An 18,619-nucleotide genomic window follows, 5' to 3' on the forward strand; every position below is an offset into this window, starting at 1 on the left:
AGAAGAAGAGAAGAGAGGCCTACTCGCTATTCATTCCGCCCACATCCCTCTTCGAGCACTTTTTGTGCTCTCCTGACCCCCACCCCTCTTTTCCTAGCCCTCCTTGATGCGCCGTCATCTGCCCGACGTGTGCTCTCATAGCGCGGCATCTGCGTGAGTGTCTATGTATGTGTATCTGTGGGGGGGGTGGGGGGTTCACGGCGTCACGGTGGGGCCTCTTCCTTCCTTACTTTCCATGGCCTCTTCTCCACATGTGCTCCCATCGCCCATTTCTTCTCCATCGTCGTTAGCAGCAGCACCGACAATTTGCCCTTCGAGGCACACTTGTTGGAGAGAAGATGCCAAAAACGCGTACATGTGTATACGTGCGTCGTCCTCTGGACGACTCGAATGAAGTGTGCCTCACTTGGAATGTGAACACCTACATAACGGCAAATATGAAATATATTTTTTTCAGTTTTTGTGCACTCACCGGCGGGCACGCGCCCGCGATCCTGGGAGCTGAAAGGTACCCGCATGCGTCGTGCATAACAGTGGAATGGGTCAGCTCGACTGCAACGGCAACGGGAGAGAGGGAGCGAGCGAAAAGTGATGAGATGTAAGCGCAGCGAAGAATCCCGAAACACTGTGCGATGCAAGTCCACGCGGGGGGAGCGGAGCTATCCTGTGAGTGTTCGGGGTGTCTTCGCACGTTGGCCGACCCCGGTTCCAACAGTAGCGGCGAAGAGTGCGGCCGTCTCTCCTGTCTTTACCCTCTAATGGGGCTCTAAACTTTCCACCCGAATCACGCTCTCCTCCCTATCCAGCCCCGTCTACTTGCTGTCGCCTGCTCTTCCTCCTCCTCACTCACTCTTTGCCATACCCACAAGACACTCGGAAAGCAACGGAAAAGATCTTCTCCGTGTGCACAAGAGGAAGCGGTGTGTGTGTGTGTGCGTTTAAGAGGGGTGGGGCCGGGAACCAAATTCCTGTGAAGAGCTCAACGTCGACTTCTTCTCCTCAACGGCGTACAGGTGCATTCAGCCCCTCCCCCTCCACCTGACCCTCTCTCGCCCATTCAGCGTCTCCGGTCTCTTTGGCTGTCCTGCCTGCTCTCTGCTCTTGTTTTCTCCCTTTTCAAATGTGAACCGCGCATTGGGTCTTTTCCAGATCACCCGCGACCCAACTCATCGCCGCCATTAGCGAAAGAAATCGAAGTCGCCCGTGGGGAACTCCGAAAGGGCTGCGAACCAATTCATATTGGTTGCTTTCGCTTGCGCCCTTTTCTTCACCCAAGGAGAGGTGTGTGGGCGTCAGCCTCCCTCGACACGCACCCCGTACTCTCTGTTGTCTTGCATCTTCCTACTTCGGCCTTTCTGTGAGAAGCGAGTGCCATTATGTCGACGCGGCTGGAGAGTGGGACAAGGGAAGGATGGCTCTTTAACTACCACCCTACGACCGAGGTGCTGGAGGAAGAGGGCGCCGTTACGGGTGAGGGTGTCGTGCGTGCGGCGCTCGTCCTGCTCTTCCAGGACCTTGCTGGTGATACGTTCTTCGTGCATCTTCACTACGACCCTTACATCCTAGTGCAGGCTGTCGAGGGTCACGAGCGCGAGGTGGAGCTTGGTCTCATGTCCACTTTTGGCCCGCAGATCATCATCGAAATCGTCCCCGTCGAGAGGGAGGACCTAGACCTCGTGAACCACCTGAGTGGCAAGAAGCGTGTCTACCTCAAGGTCGTCTTCCACAACGTACAAGACCTCACGACGGTCCGCGGGCGCATAGAGAAGATAGTGAAGCTGAATTCTTCGCTCACCTCAGAGAACCCGCTGTGGAGCCAGTACAGCGGGTCGCTAGGCGAGGCGATGGCAAAGACGTTCGCCGACGATCACCTTTACAGCGCAGCGGGTCGCAGTCGGTGGATGGACTGGGTGCAGGACATGCGCGAGTACGACGTAAAGTACCACATGCGCGTCGCAATCGACATGAAGGTTTACTGCGGCCTCTGGTACGACGTGACGGTGACGGAGGGGGAGGCGCGGGTGGAGCGGTGCGACGACAGCCGCTATGCGCCGGCCATGCCCCGCGTCATCGCCTTCGACATTGAAACGACCAAAGCCCCTTTGCGCTTTCCGCAGCCGGAGGTGGACGAGGTGTACATGATATCGTATATGCTGGACGGCCGCGGCTACCTAATCGTCAACCGTGAGATCGTCAGCGAGGACATCGCGCCATTTGAGTACACGCCGAAGCCTGAATACGAGGGCTTTTTCGACACGTTCAACGAGGAGAACGAGGCCGCGACGCTGCGACGCTTCTTTGATGAGATGCGCAAGTACAAGCCAAACGTGTATGTCACATACAACGGTGATTACTTTGACTTTCCCTTTATCCACGCCCGCGCGCTGTACCACGGAATGAATATGCGGAAGGAGATCGGGTTCGCGCAGATGGCCGACGGCGCCTTCTTGAACCAGCAGATTCCTCACCTGGATTGCTTTTACTGGGTGAAGCGTGACTCGTACCTGCCACAGGGCAGTCAAGGCTTGAAGGCGGTCACCAAGTACAAGCTCGGCTACGAGCCAATCGAGGTCGACCCCGAGGACATGCTTCCTTTCGCGCAGTCGCAGCCGCAGCGCATGGCCTCGTACTCGGTGTCTGACGCTGTGTCGACGTGGTACCTCTACCAAAAATACGTGCACCCGTTCATCTTTTCTCTCGCCACAATTATTCCGATGCCGCCGGACGATGTGCTGCGCAAGGGCTCTGGCGGCTTGTGCGAGTCGCTGCTAATGGTGCAGGCGGAGGCGAACAACGTGGTGTTTCCCAACAAGAAGGAAATCGTGCGGGAGCGCTTCTACGAGGGTCATCTCATTGACACGGAGACCTACATCGGCGGGCGTGTTGAGGCTCTGCGGAGTGGTGTGTACCGCTCGGATATTCCGATGAAGTTCGACATGAATCCGGACACCTACCAGAGTCTCATGGACGACGTTGACGAGGCGCTGCGGTTTACTCTCGAGGTGGAGAACGGCGTGAAGGTGGACGAGGTGACGAATCTGGAAGAGGTGCGGACGACCGTGCTCGCCAAGCTGGCGAGCCTGCGCGACCGACCGCACCAGCAAGAGAGGCCGTTCATCTACCACCTTGACGTCGGCGCCATGTACCCAAACATCATCCTCACCAACCGCCTGCAGCCGTATGCAATCGCGCGGCCAGACGTGTGTGCCGGTTGCTGCTTCAACTCCCCGAACAACGAGGCGCAATGCAAGCGCGTCATGTCTTGGAAGTGGAGGGCCGAGCTCTTCACCGCCGGCCGCTACGAGTTCCAGCGGGTGAAGGCACAGCTCGAGAACGAGTCGTTCGCTGCTGGTGTGATTGAGCAGGCCAACCTCGCCGCCGTCCAGAAAAAGGCGTACGGCAACCGCAAGGGTAACGTGCTTGAGGGCACCTCGTACGAGCGGAAAGCCGACTGGAAGAAGAATGCTGGCAGCCGAAGCGGCGGCGGCGGCGCCGGGTACCGGCACGAGTCGCGGCAGCAGCAGCGCGCTGCTGCTGACGCGCTCCTTCAGCGCGAGTTCGGCGACGGCGGCAACTCCGACTCGGACAGCGACGCCGACAGCCCAAAGGCGTACCACAAGCTCAACGAGAACACGCAGTTCAACATGCTGAAGCGCCGACTCAGCGAATACAGCCGGAAGGCCTACGGAAAGATTCACGAGACGCGCGAAGTGATGCGGTCGAATGTGGTGTGCCAGCGTGAGAACTCCTTCTACGTCGACACCGTCCGCCTCTTTCGAGACCGCCGCTACGAGTACAAGGCAGCGCTGAAGAAATGGAAGAAAAGGCTGGACGCCGCTAAGGATGCGGATGAGCGCAAGATGTGCCAGAGCCGGTGCGTGCAAATGGAGTCGCTGCAGCTGGCGCACAAGTGCATCCTCAACTCATTTTACGGCTACGTGATGCGGAAGGGTTCGCGATGGTCGAGTATGGAGATGGCGGGCATCGTCACCTACCTCGGCGCGTCGCTGATTCAGATGGCCCGCTCGCTAGTCCAGCAGATCGGTGTGACGCTCGAGCTCGACACAGATGGCATCTGGTGCTGCCTGCCGAATACCTTCCCGGAAAACTTTACTTTCACCACCACAAACCCATCGAAACCGAAGGTGTCCATATCATACCCCTGCGTCGTGTTGAACAAAATGGTCCACGATCGGTACACCAATCATCAGTATCAGAACCTTGTCAGCACCGGGGTGTACCAGATGCACAGCGAGTGCTCGATTTACTTTGAGGTGGACGGCCCGTACCTCGCCATGTTGCTGCCTGCGAGTCGGGAGGAGGGCAAAAGCATCAAGAAGCGCTACGCTGTCTTCAACACGGACGGCAGTTTGGCGGAGCTGAAAGGTTTCGAACTGAAGCGTCGCGGAGAGCTGATGCTGGTCAAGGACTTTCAGTCGCAGGTATTCCGCCGCTTTCTCGACGGCAGCACGCTCGCGGAAGCCTACGCCTCAGCGGCTGTCGTGGCAGACGTCGCGCTTGACATGCTCGAGTCCAAAGGTGCAGGCTACGACACAGAGGAAATTCTGGAGAAGATTACGGAGAGCAGCAACATGACGCGGCGCCTTTCTGAGTACCCTGAGTCACAGAAGTCACTGGCCATCACGACGGCACGGCGTATCGCCGAGTTTCTGGGGCCGCAGATGGTGAAGGATAAGGGCTTGGCATGCCACTTCATCATCTCCCGCATGCCCACCGGTCGCCCCGTCACGGAGCGGGCGATCCCCGTGACAATCTTCCGCGCGGACCCGGCTGTTCGCACGCACTTTCTGCGGAAGTGGACTTCAGACACAACGGTGCCGTCTGAGCTGAATTTAAAGACGCTGCTGGATTGGGACTACTACACCGCGCGTTTCAGCGCCTGCGTGCAGAAGATCGTCTCTATTCCGGCTGCACTTCAGTCGCTGCCAAACCCAGTGCCGCGTGTGGCACATCCCGAGTGGCTGGAGAAGAGCATACGCCACAGCAACTCCCGTTACCGCCAAGTCTCACTTCTCGGCATGATGTCCAAGATTCGAGGCAAGAACGAGGAGCTGGCTGGCAAGCCATTAGCAGCGGCCGCCGATGCTTCTACAGACAAAGAGGATGAGGAAGGGAGCGTTGTGTTGGTGGCGCAGGGGGCTGGTGCAGGCGCGCGAGAGGGACAGCTGCAGGACTTGGAGGACATGCTGGTCGGGGAGCATAGCAGCGCTGTACGTCACTCGGCGAAGAAAGCGGACAGGGCTCGCTCTGGTGAACGTCGCCATGCCTCAGAGGCGGCGGTGAAAACGGACTGGGGTGAAGAGGACTCCGATGATGACGATTCAGAGGACGACATGGAGCGGATGCAGCGTGAGGCGGATGCCGAGCTGGAGACGCTGGCGCATGCTGTGAAGGAGCGGTACTTTACACCCAAGAGCACCATCGCGCTGGATGCAGCCTTTTTTGCTGACCGCGGGACGAGGAGGTGGCTGGAGCAGCGCAAGGAAGAGTGGTTACAGCGAGCTCGTCTGCGCAAGGAGCTGGCGCTCGAAAACAACTTCAGCAAGGTCGTACTTGGCGAGGAAGGCGGTGGTGTGGCATCCCTCGGGCCGGCCGTGGCGCACGATGTTACCGGAGTGAACAGCCACTTTATCGATCTCAAGTCACGCGCGCTGGCGACCGTGTGGAACGTGCTTGAGGTGCGCGAGAATGAAGAGAGCCCCGGCACTCTGCAGGTGCTTGCGGTTTTGGAGCATAGCCTCTACTCCTTCCGCGTGCAAGTGGGTCGCACGGTCATCGTCGATGTTGACCCCACGCTGCACTTGGAGCCGCACGACGCCGCGGAGGTGAGCGGTCGGGTACTGCCTCGGCGCGCTACAGCAGGTCGCCTCTATGAGGTTGAAATTCCGCCTGGCGAGGAGGGGGAGCGGCGTATCAATGAACTGCACGTGAGGGAGGGTGTTCGCCAGATCTACGAGGAGCATCGCTCGCGCGTGGACAAGTTTGTCGAGCAGCTCGGTTGCTGCGTCTCTGTCGACGCGGTACGCCACCTGCGCAACGCACGCCGTCGACCACCGTCTCAGCGTGAGCTTTTCAGCATAGATGAGATGAACATGCACTCGTGCACGAATTACCTTGGCCGCGGGGCTGCGGAGCGTGAGGTCTTCATCTTTCACGCGGTGACAGAGCAGCGCGGCATGATCGGTGTGGTTTATGCGCAGACGCACTCTGCCTTTGTTGTCTTCATTCAGCCTGCTGAAGCAGCTCGGCCGGCGGTCAACTGGAGGACCGTTTGCGAGGAGAGCGCGAAGCGGCTGCACACGAGCACACCCAAGCCGATTCATGTCATATCGGAGATGGCGGTGGATCAGCGGACTGCGTGGCGGCAGGTGCATCAGCACTTGAGCGCCGCACTAGAGAGCGCCAAGGCACCGCTGTTGGCGGTACTGCAGAGCTGCCAATCCACGTCGGCACTGCTACAGCAGCGGGCGTTGCCTGTGAGTCTGCCGTACCTGCGCGTCCTCGGCGCTGCGGAGGATGAGCGGTTGCTCGGTGACCCATTTCGGTGGACACGACTTCTGGCGCGGCGGCTTTTTGAGCGCTTTTTCGCGTCGCTATTGTGGGTGGAGGAGCGTCTGGCGCTCAGCCGTGTCTCCGGTATCCCGCCGTGCAACATTGCCCAAGACAGCTGCGTGCATGTGCTGGACATGCTGTACATTCGTGCCCTGCATCGGCGGAACCACGTGCTGTGGTGCAGCAGCGACCCTCTCATCACCCTCGACGCAGTCGAGGAACGTCCACGCGAGGTGTGCATGGCTGGTGGCTATACTTCGTGGTGCGTCGAGTTCGGCCTCTCTCGCCTGGACGTTGTTGCGCTGCTCTTCTCACAGACGATCGAGGAGGGCGATGATCCGAACACGCGGGTGCTGTGTGACCGTGGCGTGTCCACGCACTTCAATATCCTACGCGATCTCGTGGCTGACCTTCTGGGGCAGGCCGTTGAAAACGTACTCGCCGACACACTCCTAAACAACGTGGCGCGATGGTTGCGCGACCCCGCCTCCTTCTGCTACGAGCCGCGCATGGTGGAACTTCTCAGCAGCCTCGCGCACCGTGCGCTCACGGGCATTCTGCTCCGTCTCGCCAAGCTTGGTGGGCGCACTGTGAAGGTCGACAGCAGCTCCGTCACCGTCCTCACCCCCAAGTACTCTCTACAGGAAGCGGTGGGCTTCGCACACTTCATAACGGTGTCGCTGCAAGACCAGCCAATGTTACAGCTGCTCTCCCTGCATCCGGTCCGGTACTGGTGTCCATACATTGTGCTCGACTCTCGTGACTACGCAGGCCTGTTCGTCTTCGCCGAGGACGCGATGAGGCTAACGGTGGGAGAGGAGCTAACGCGGTCGGGTCTGCATGTGGCGCATCAGCTCACAATGGCTAGCCGACTGCCCAGCGGTGTACGCAGCATTTTTCAGAAGCGCATCGTCGAAACCCTCTATCGCCTGAACGAAACAGTGCACCGCGTTTACTGTGACACGGTTGCCGATCACTCAGTGACGCTAGCCACGCGACACGACCACCTGGCGCGTTGCTTACTGCACGACGCGCAGAGGCTCTTTGAGGGTGACATGCAGGCAGACATAATGGACGAGGTTCAATGTATGACAGATACACGCGATCTGTACACGGAGGAGGAGCACGCGGCACACGAGCGCGGAGAGCTGACGTTTTGGTCCAGCGGTGCCATTGGGCTCGAGTACGCAAAATGTCTGTGTCGTGTTTTGGAGCTGATCCCGTGCAATGGCGCTGTCGGTAAGGTGCGCAACAATTGCATGCGTCTCTGCGGCATCAGCCCTTTCTCTGCCCAGTCACAGTTTCAAGTCGATCCGCTTTTGGCACATCGTCTTCGGTCCGTCACGTGCAGTTTCTGCAACTCATACATCTCGATCGACCTGCTGGTGAGGCGGAAGTCGGCGACGGCGCCCTTTACGTGTTCGGCGTGTGCCGCGCCGATCGCGGCCTCGGCTGTGGAGGGGACGCTGGTGCGCCATGTAAGTCAGCTGCTGCGATTATACAACCAGCAGGACTTTGTCTGCGCAAAGTGTCGCGAGATGACAGCGACTTACGTGGCCGAAAGGTGCTGCGGTGCCCTCGTCGGCAAGGCGGCACCAGTGGTGGGCGAACTCCGGGCACTCCATTACCTTGCGAAGATACAGAGTTTTGCTTGGCTCACTGAAAGCGTGGAGGCGGCGCTCCTCTGCTCTTGAGCACTCTCGAGGGGGCGGTGCGGCGGCGGCGCGAGTGGAGTCGTCGCTGTTTATGCATTCACCGTGCGACGCAGACGCCAGAACGCAAACTTGGACAGACACACACGCATGCATACACGTCTGGCGAACATTACCCTCCATCGAGGCCATCTGTGGTGATGCTGTGTGCGGGGGGGAAGGGAGGGACACACGCGAGCACTCCTTGCTGCAAGCACGAACGCACTGAACGGACACGCAGGCACCCCTCCCCTCCCCCGCGTCACGGATCGCGGAAGTTGAACAAGAAGAGGATAAAATAGAGCGAGAAAAAAAAACGGTAGCCACCGCAGTGGCAGAGGCGCTCCTCATCTCTCCCCCTCGTCACCAGCCCACTTCTACGAAAAACAAAAGAGCACTGGTGGCCACATAGAGACCTACACATCTTCACATAGAGGCAAATCAACCGTTATTGAACTGGTCCAAGGAAAGACCACCGACAGTGCGTTCCCTCGGCGCAGCGCCTTGCGTTTCACGGCGAAGACTTGCTGGTGGGCTGATGCGCGGGTATCTCGATACTCCGTGTACTTTCGGTTAATCTTCTTTTTTTGAATCAAGTGCTCATGCTTCATGTGCAATTCTGCGTGTGCGGTTTTAGCTTGTGGGGCTCTGTCGCGATGCGATGACCTTAAGCGGAAGGGAACGACCGCTGCACGTCTGATGGTCGAAGAACAAGGCGAAACTGCGGGCTGGCCTCCTGACCCTCCTCGACGGTATTGGAAAACGAAGGTTCTATTCTTGGCGGCGCATTTAGAGCGAAGAATGCCCCAATGCTGCCGGCGCAAAGGGAGAGGGTCGAGACTGCCTCATCATGAGCCTTCCGCCAGTGAGGCTGCGCTGCCATCTTTGTCCAGACATCTCCATCGCTGCTGCTACATGCAGCTGCATCGCAGCAGCTCGCACACCATGTCCCGCGTTCGTTTTCTGCTATTATGCTATATTTGGCCGCCGTCACTCTCCTCTGTGTCTCCCACCTCTCGCTCCTATCATGGCACATCCCCTTTTTTTGTTGTTGCACAGCGCCGATACGCATGTGTGGATGCACAGGGCGAGACGCATTCGTACGTTACGATCCCTTTGAAGGAGGAGCTGTTGGTGTGCTGTACCGTAAAAATGGCTGGCACAAATCATGCTGCGTCTCACTTCCCTTTTTCGTCTGCGGCCGAGACACATCATGTTCACCCCTCCACCCCTCGCGAAACGCACGGGAAAGTTCAGGTGTAAGATGTGCCAGCGCCGCTGGTTCTCAGATGAGGTGTGGGTCACCAAGACGACGCAGCGCGTGTACCAAGGCGAGTCCTGCGAGACGTGCGGGACAACAAATAAGCCGTACTACGTTGGCAGGCCAGAGGAAACCATCTTCAACCGCACCCAAACACCCCATCCGGCCAAGCGCGGCGCATCTTCGTGTCGCAGCGAGCGCAAGCTGAAGCACTCGCGGTTTGACTGGCGCGTTCAAAGAGGCCGGCGCTGAGTGCACCCCTTCGCTAGTCTTTCTACCGCTGCAGTAATACTTAATCTGGGTCGTGATTTGGTCATGTTGGTGCGCCCAAGCAGCTCTGAACCGGGCCCTGTAGCTCCCGTGTGCACTCCTCAAGAGGAAGGTGAGGTGAAGGCCGGTCAACGCCTCATGTGGTGCACCCTATTTTCTTTGAGACTACAGGGTGCCGCACGCACCTTGGCGCCCCATCTCTCCCATACCTCTGTGCCTCTTGTGTTCACGGAAAGCATACACACACACAGCTGTACGTGAGAGGCTCAACTCGCTGTCGACATGGGACATGATGACGAAAGTGCGTGCGTGTGTGTGGGGGGAGGGGAGTGACAGCCTTGCATGGCGTCTGCATATCTAAGACTGCCGTTTCGGGGTGCCCGAACGGCAACACTTCCCCGTCTCCCTCCCACCCCCTTTTTCTCCTATCACGTGGTTCCCACGCAGATTTGTCCACGCCATCACACCTCCTTTGCACATTTCTGACGACAGTGTATGGGTTGAACTCCTCTGTCAGCGTCCTCATCCATGCCCTCCTTCCCCCTCCCTTCTCCCCTGCGTCTTGTCTCTTCTTCCACCATATGTCGCGGCCAACTCGCCGCATACACGTGAAATTCCTCTTGGCTAGCCATAACAGTTCCACCCATACGCATCGAGCGAACGCTGTAAGAGGAGAAAGCAAGAAAACGATAGCGACGCCGCTTCCTCACTTGTCACCACGCATTACCCCCTCACGTAACTTTTTTGCGTATCACCACATCGCTTCTATTCGCCTGTTCACCTTCCCCCTCCCTCCACACACACACTTTACCAACGCCATGTCGTTCCGTCTACCAAAGGATGAGCTCGAGGCACACATCTACCTCTACCTGAGAGACTCTAAATACGCCGGCGCTGCTCAAGCTCTTGAGGAGGCCAACCCGAAGGCTGCCGTGCTCTCCCGCAAGATCGGCACCTCCGCTCTCACTGCCGCTTCCAGGGCGGCGGCAGTTGCAGCGGACTCCAGCGACGATGAAGAGCCGGTGAGGAAGCCGGCGACGGCTAAGAAGCCATCGCCGAAGGTGGCACCGAAGAAGGCCCCGATCCCTGACAGCGACAGCGACGATGACGTTCCCGTGCACAAGCCGATTCCTGCCAGAAAACCCGTTGCGGACTCCAGCTCTGACGGCGAGGAGGCGCCGAAGAAGCCGGTTGCGAAGCGCGCGTCGCCGAAGCCTTCGCCGAAGGTGGCACCGAAGAAGGCCCCGATCCCTGACAGCGACAGCGACGACGACGAGCCGGTGAGGAAGCCGGCGGCGGCTAAGAAGGCATCGCCGAAGGTGGCACCGAAGAAGGCCCCGATCCCTGACAGCGACAGCGACGATGACGTTCCCGTGCACAAGCCGATTCCTGCCAGAAAACCCGTTGCGGACTCCAGCTCTGACGGCGAGGAGGCGCCGAAGAAGCCGGTTGCGAAGCGCGCGTCGCCGAAGCCTTCGCCGAAGGTGGCACCGAAGAAGGCCCCGATCCCTGACAGCGACAGCGACGACGACGAGCCGGTGAGGAAGCCGGCGGCGGCTAAGAAGGCATCGCCGAAGGTGGCACCGAAGAAGGCCCCGATCCCTGACAGCGACAGCGACGATGACGTTCCCGTGCACAAGCCGATTCCTGCCAGAAAACCCGTTGCGGACTCCAGCTCTGACGGCGAGGAGGCGCCGAAGAAGCCGGTTGCGAAGCGCGCGTCGCCGAAGCCTTCGCCGAAGGTGGCACCGAAGAAGGCCCCGATCCCTGACAGCGACAGCGACGACGACGAGCCGGTGAGGAAGCCGGCGGCGGCTAAGAAGGCATCGCCGAAGGTGGCACCGAAGAAGGCCCCGATCCCTGACAGCGACAGCGACGATGACGTTCCCGTGCACAAGCCGATTCCTGCCAGAAAACCCGTTGCGGACTCCAGCTCTGACGGCGAGGAGGCGCCGAAGAAGCCGGTTGCGAAGCGCGCGTCGCCGAAGCCTTCGCCGAAGGTGGCACCGAAGAAGGCCCCGATCCCTGACAGCGACAGCGACTCCGATGATGACGAGGAGGTGCCCGTGCAGAAGCGGCCAAAGTCGCCAGAAGAGAGCGAGGAGGATGAGCCGCTGCGTCAGGTCAGCCGTACTGAGGCGCAATCAAGCTATGGAAGCTACGGCGGTCGCGGTAATCGTGGCGGCGATCGTGGCGGCTTCCGTGGCGGGGACCGAGGCGGCTTCCGTGGCGGTCGTGGTGGCGATCGTGGCGGCTTCCGCGGCGGCGATCGTGGTGACTTCCGTGGCGGTCGTGGTGGCGATCGTGGCGGCTTCCGTGGCGGCGATCGTGGTGACTTCCGTGGCGGTCGTGGCGGCTTCCGTGGCGGCGATCGTGGTGACTTCCGTGGCGGTCGTGGTGGCGATCGTGGTGACTTCCGTGGCGGTCGTGGTGGCGATCGTGGCGGCTTCCGTGGCGGTCGTGGTGGCGATCGTGGCGGCTTCCGTGGCGGCGATCGTGGTGACTTCCGTGGCGGTCGTGGTGGCGATCGTGGCGGCTTCCGCGGCGGTCGTGGTGGCGCCCCGCAGATTGGTCTCAGCGCCCCTGCGCTGAACTCGATGAACCAAAGCGTCAAGCTCGGCAGTGACAGCGACTAGGCCGCGCAGTCGCTTGAGTGTTAAGTAATGCCAAATCGACCAACGTGGCATATGGGCGTGTGCTGTACACGTGTGTCGTGCATGAGTTGGAATGGCGTGTCATCTCACCTCTCATGCCCCCTTTTACCTCTCTTTCAGTTGAATGAGGAAGTCAGCCTCAAGAAGAGCACTACAGAGAGGAGAGAAGCGCGGCGGAAGGAGGATAGCATCGTAAGCAAATCCTTCTTCGTTGTTGTTTCCCGGTGCTGGTGGAATGTGTATGTGTGGGAGAGAGGCTCTAATTATGAATGACTAATGACGCGCTTTGTTGCCGTACAACGGCTCTCTCTCTCTGTCCCTTTCGCGTACCTTTCATGAAGAGACGAGTCTCTCTAAGTTTGGTTACGTCTCCCAACGTCATCTTCCTCTGTCGTGTTATCGGATGTCCCTTTTTTGTTTTTTTTCTCGTAGGCTCTGTCACTGCCCCCCTCCCCACACGCTGACCTCCGCTGTTGATGTTCCCCCCTTTCTTTCACGAGGTGCGTGGCGACATCCTTGTGGAGGTAGCAAGAGACGTGGAGGCCGCCCATGGCAGAAAGGGAGAGCGGCGCACAAATTAATATGAGAGAGAGGGGAGAGTAGAGGGGCGTGCGTGTGCGTGCATCCAGTCCCTTACTCGTTCTCATCCTCATCTCCCCCTCTTTTTCTTTTTTCGCGGAGGGGACGGTGAAGGGACGAGGGAAAATCGTAAAGTAAAACAAACAAAAAAACAACCGTATTCTTTGTCTGTCTTTTGTTCGCTACGAAGAGGTAATGTGCATCGTAAAAAGGTAAAAGAAAACAAAAAAAACTGCAATCGACCAAATCTTACGGGTAACGGCGGACAAACATGAGTGTTCGTGCTGACTACAGCCGCAACAACATCAACACACGTAAATGCGGTGGAATGGGTGCTTCGCAGAGGATAAGCAGACACCTGTGTTGGCACGTGATCAGCTGTCTAGAGTGGTATAGCGTGTTCAACTCCTTGCCGAGCTGCAGTCGACCACCCAGCTCCTATTGGACCTAGATAATTTCTGATAAGGTGCGCATCACAGCTCACGTGTGTCTGAAGGCGAGGCCCTTCCATTCACGAGTCGTCGGCAGTTGCATCTACCAAAAAAAAAGGATATGCAAGGAGAACGGGAGAGTGAGGAGCGTCTGGAGCGCCGTGACATCGTTGGTATCCCCAGAACCAGTGCGCTGCAGCCCGCAAGTTGCGAACGCCATTAGTCGAAAAAAGGAATTTTTTTGCCTTCGTCTCCCTCTCATCTTCGCCAGGAACAATGGTATCTTAGCCGTCTACTGGGTCGTTTCTGCAGCGATGCGCGCGCACTGCTTTTCTTGTTAGCTGGGCCCTGCACAGATAACCGATTCTCTGAATGAGGAATGGCTACTTAGTCTTTTCCGACTTCACTACCTTTCATTCCTCCCTCTGCTCCTATCGCCCCCTCCCCTCTTCTCCGTCCACTTTACCCTCTGGCCTCCTCGCGTTTCTCTGCAGCCGCCATTGTGGGAGGCCCAAGTCTCGCATAGACCGATAGAAGCGTGTTTCTTCGTCCGCTGTGCGCGCTCGTCTCACCTTTTCGCCTGCTGCCGCTGCCCATGTCTTTCCCCTCCAGAGTCACGCTCACCAGCGCAGCAGTAGCGAGAAGCGCCAAGTGCGGCGCCAATAAGTCGACCAGCTTTCTGGCCGCCGCCGCCGCGCATGACAAGAGTCAATATGATATCACCAATGTCACCTGGGGTACTTTAGAGTCTCGCTTCAACGACCTCATCACGCTCATGGATGTCCCCGCCACAGGCGTGAATGCGCTCGAGGTTAGCGCCGCGAATCGGCAGCGCATTGGCAGCGCGATTGCAACCCTCCTCGACAAGGCCCAAGACGAGTGTCGACTGCTTTTGCTGGACGGGGACGCCGACGCGGCCGAGAAGGCCGGCGTGCTCGTTTTACGATTGCGGGAGAGGTTCTACAAGCCCAACAACATTGAGCTGATACCTGCCTACCTTCACCTTGCCCGCACCAACCAGTTTCTGAAGCGCTACGGAGATGCAGAGGACATGCTGTCGCTTGCGCAGTACATCATGCTGAAGCACACCGATGAGGTTACGGTTGCCATGAAGGCCGACCTCCACCAAGGCTTCGGACTCCTGTATGCAGCGGACGGTAAGCTAGAGGTGGCGGCTCAGCATCTTGGTAGGGCAACGTACTACCTCTCTCTGCTCCACGGAACGCGGCACGTCCTCACTACATTCAGCTACTTTGATCTCGGCAACGTCATGGCTGCAAAGGCCAGCATGGAAAGTGCAATGGCGCTGTACGACGCTGTGAAAGAGATATGGTACGCGCACTTGGTGAACGCGCTGGCGGACGTCGTGGCGCGTCGCGAGGGCATGCAAGCACAGCTGAAGTACGTCGAGAACACCCCAGCGCATGAGCTGCGGCAGGCTTGCTATGTCACGGCGCACGTCTTTGGACGCGAGAATTTGGCGGACGCGTCCAAGATGCTGCATGGGATCTGCTGTATTCAGAAGAAGCGCTTCCACAATGCCCATCCCAGCCCAGTGCGTGCGGAGTTCGTTCTGGGACTTTTCCTTCTATGGACGGACAACGAGCCGGAGGCACAGAAGCACCTGGCGGCTGCCCGCGTCGCCTCACAGCGTTTCTACGGCCCACGTCACCCCATCGTGCAGGAAATCGAAGACTGGTGTACAAAGTTTGAGCTGAGCTACGAAGCAAACGAAGACGACTTGGTTGCGCCCGAAACGGAGCTCGAAGCGCTTACACAGAACGGCAGCACGATAGATGAAGGTACATCCTGAAGAAATCCTGCAGATCACGGGCTCTGGTGCCACACCCGCTGTGTGTTTACTGCCCTCCGCGAATGCTCAAGCCCCCGAAGCAACTGACGTGTGTAGCCCACTAGAACCGTGGCATTTTCTCTCTCAGCTGGCCAGCTGTCAGGTGGCCTATTGGCACTTTCCGCTGCCTACTGTTGCTACCGCGCTTTACCTGCTTAGCCGAGGGCATCCCTTCTGTGGATCTTGTGCAGATACGATTGTGTATGCTCTGCCGCTGATGCTGTTCTCCTTTACCTGTTTCTCTCTTCGATGTAGTATACTAGCACGGGTGAGGCTGATAACTCAAAGATGCGCAGCTGCTGTTCTTCGGTAGATCGCCTTGCCGAGGAGCCCACTTATGCACACGAGATCAAAGAGATGGCGCGCGCGAACGCCGCTGCGCATCCGGGGTGGGGTGAGGGGTACAGCAACACCAGTTTCAGTGCCTCGAAGGTTTGTTGGAGCGAGCGACAGCGTGAAGCAGAGAAATGGCGCGATTGAGAATGTGGGAAGGGGGAAGGGAAGGGGGATGCCTAGATGGGCGAAAGATGTGGTGAGGGGCGGTATGGCGAGCGCCGCTCTCTCGCGCTGCGACTTTCTCTTGGGCCTCCTTCTCCTTTGCCCCCCCCCCGTATCGCTGCTTCAGCGCCAGTCCGTTTTCCCTCTCTTACCTCCCTGCTCCTCCCCCCTCCCTGCATAACTTCCGCACATGTTCAGCTGTGGAGCATGAGCGTCTTCTCGAGGGTACGGCTTTGCTGCTGTTCTCCAGACTATGTCTCTCTGTTTTCTTTTTTCGTCCCCGCTCTCCCTCTCTTTGCTTTCGCTGCTGCTCGCATCCACGACCGATTTGCGATGGCGTCTCAGCAGTCGTTCTTGTCAACGTCACACGCTGCGTTTCCTCTGGAGCTCCCTCGACGTCCCCTTTCCTATCCATCTTTTAGTCTCAAAGAGGTCCATTCGCTGAGCTTGTGTCGGTGTCGTCCCTTTTTTTATTGAACTCCACCTGCACCGTCTTCCTTCATTTCTGCCTCGCGAAGAGTGTCGTCGATCGAACGCATCATGTCCGTTGAGAAGCTATGCGAAATTCAGTTCCAGCTGAAGTTCACGGCCAAGCAGTTCGCCAAGAACTCGGCCCGCTGCGAGAAGGAGCAGAAGCAGGAGATGCACAAGTGTAAGCAGGCGATGGAGAAGAACAACATGGAAGGCGCCCGTATCTACGCCCAGAACAGCATTCGAAAGAAGAATGAGGCACTCAACCATCTGCGACTGGCGACGCGCATGGATGCTGTGGTGTCTCGGCTTGACACGGCCATCAAGATGAAGATGATTACAAAGAACATGGGCCAGATGGTAAAAGGCGTCGATAAGGTGCTGCTATCGATGGACCCCGCCAAGATTAGCAAGCTAATGGACACCTTCGAGCAGCAGTTCGAGACAGTAGATGTCACGTCCGCTTACATGGAAGGCGCCATTGGCCAAACCACGGCGGCCACCACGCCGGAGGACGAGGTGAACAATCTCATGTCTCAGGTCGCGGACGAGCACGGCCTGGACATCCGTGAGCAACTCAACGGCGAACTGCAGATCAAGAACACGAACCTTGCCTCGCAGCACACTGAGGAGAAGCAGGCCGACGAAGACGACTTGGAGGCGAAGTTCGCGCAGTTGCGTGGGCGCTGAGACCGCCCGACTCAAGATTCGGAAGAAAGCAGAGAGGCGATCTCCGCGCCGCATCGTGCTGCCTGGCAACGCCATTGCATGCCGAGAGGAGTAATGGAGACGTCGCATTCAGGTATAGCTGCGCTCAGAGACACGCGCATGTTCCTTACGCCCTCCCCTCCCCAACGCTCTTCATCGCTACGGAAAGGGGAAAAATCTATGTCAGCGTCTGTGTGTATCTCCCTGTATTTGTGTTGATGTGTGTGTGGACCTCTTCTAGCCCTCCGCGGTCGAAGCTAGGAAGCCGTCATAGAGGCGATTCTGGAGCGAAGCAGTCCTGCTGTGAGCGTTTTCGTTCGCTCCCCCCTTTGTTTGGTCGGATGAACCTCATCTCACCTTACCCCCCTCCTCTTTGTTTCCTTTCACCCAGAAATTTCCGTATCGTTCACGGAATGGGCTGCCGAAATCGATAGAGATGAGCACTTGGTGAACCTCGGAGAGGCGCAAGCGGTGGTCAGCGGAAAAATAGAGCGAAGATGCTCATGAAAAATACGGGGACACGTTTAACTACCTGAACAACGGAGAAAACACTCGATTCTATTACTCTTCAGCGTTTGTGCTCAATACAGCCTTGCCACCTCCGTCTCCCCCCCCGCGCTCTCTCCCGTGTTTTGCGTTCGCTCTCTCGCCGCTCATTCTGCGGGAGAGAAAGATAGGCCCTTTTTGCCGCTGTGTAATTCTGGTGCGTGCCAGCGCATGGTGGGGGGAGGGGAGGGGCATCGATGGTGATTCCGCTACGTTCTTGTCGGCTCTCACTGCCCTCTTTCTCCCTCCCTCCGTGCCTCGTTTCGTGCGCGCGGCAAAAACAAATAGACGCTTCCCTTATCTGCCTCTCCTTTTTCTTCTTTTGGTGCTCCACCCTCTCTCTATCTGTGTGTGTGATACTTGTCTTTGCTCTCCTCCTCCCTCCCTCCCTCTCTCTCCCTGGCGATTTGCTGTGCCCCTCTCTCTTACACTTTATTGTACATTTTTTTCTGTTTTCCTTGCCGGCCCATGTGCGCTCCAGTCTTTGGCAAGAGGCCCACGGGTCATCGCGCCTCCCCATCGTCACGATCACGCTATCCAGTGCAGCGGACGCACGCACAGGTGGCGAGTCGCCAAGAAGTGGGCAAAAGGACGAAATCTCGGGCCAAAAAAAAGAAAAGGGTGTTCATAATTCTCACCACTCATCTTTCTGCAGCGTTCTCCTATCATAACCGCCGATGCGGCGCTGTTTGTTGACGCCTGTGCGCTCTCTGGAGAGATTTTGATGCCGCACACACAGGCTTTTTTTTTAGGTTGCTGAGGCGGCTCCCTGCTTTCTCCTTTTTTCTCCCCTTCTCTCTCTGTGTGTGTGACCAGGCGGCCCCCCTTCCCCCCCCCTTCATACACATACGAGCACGCGCACCTGCACGCATCTACGCGTGCGGCTCACCACTCCTCCCGTTCATCATCATCAAGTCTGTATCTCGTTGGCGTTTCCTCACTGTCTTGGCCGTGCTCCTCTGGAGAGGTTCATGAGAAGAGTGATGAAAAAAAATGCATAGGAACGCAGAGCGGTGTACATGTGGGCTTCTTCGTTGCCCCATTCATCTCTCCTCGCGCGCTTCCCCACCGCCCACCCACCCCTT

At 58.1% G+C, this 18,619-nt stretch overlaps 5 protein-coding genes across 5 annotated transcripts; all 5 read left to right on the plus strand.

The window, feature by feature from the left end:
- Positions 1-1,376: 1,376 nt before the first annotated feature.
- Positions 1,377-8,267, plus strand: LSCM1_01201 (uncharacterized protein; the record flags this gene model as incomplete). Its single annotated transcript, XM_067318825.1, has 1 exon — positions 1,377-8,267. One exon carries the CDS (start codon positions 1,377-1,379, stop codon positions 8,265-8,267), a length of 6,891 nt encoding a protein of 2,296 aa, XP_067174930.1.
- A 1,165-nt stretch (positions 8,268-9,432) lies between these two features.
- On the plus strand, positions 9,433-9,777 carry LSCM1_01202 (uncharacterized protein; the record flags this gene model as incomplete). Its single annotated transcript, XM_067318826.1, has 1 exon — positions 9,433-9,777. The coding sequence occupies one exon, from the start codon at positions 9,433-9,435 to the stop codon at positions 9,775-9,777; it is 345 nt and encodes a 114-aa protein (XP_067174931.1).
- Positions 9,778-10,613: 836 nt separating this feature from the next.
- Positions 10,614-12,431, plus strand: LSCM1_01203 (uncharacterized protein; the record flags this gene model as incomplete). Its single annotated transcript, XM_067318827.1, has 1 exon — positions 10,614-12,431. One exon carries the CDS (start codon positions 10,614-10,616, stop codon positions 12,429-12,431), a length of 1,818 nt encoding a protein of 605 aa, XP_067174932.1.
- Positions 12,432-14,054: 1,623 nt separating this feature from the next.
- Positions 14,055-15,272, plus strand: LSCM1_01204 (uncharacterized protein; the record flags this gene model as incomplete). Its single annotated transcript, XM_067318828.1, has 1 exon — positions 14,055-15,272. One exon carries the CDS (start codon positions 14,055-14,057, stop codon positions 15,270-15,272), a length of 1,218 nt encoding a protein of 405 aa, XP_067174933.1.
- A 1,077-nt stretch (positions 15,273-16,349) lies between these two features.
- Positions 16,350-16,970, plus strand: LSCM1_01205 (uncharacterized protein; the record flags this gene model as incomplete). Its single annotated transcript, XM_067318829.1, has 1 exon — positions 16,350-16,970. The coding sequence occupies one exon, from the start codon at positions 16,350-16,352 to the stop codon at positions 16,968-16,970; it is 621 nt and encodes a 206-aa protein (XP_067174934.1).
- Positions 16,971-18,619: the final 1,649 nt, after the last annotated feature.

Source organism: Leishmania martiniquensis, chromosome 35, assembly GCF_017916325.1.
Source record: "Leishmania martiniquensis isolate LSCM1 chromosome 35, whole genome shotgun sequence".
NCBI lineage: Eukaryota > Euglenozoa > Kinetoplastea > Trypanosomatida > Trypanosomatidae > Leishmania > Leishmania martiniquensis.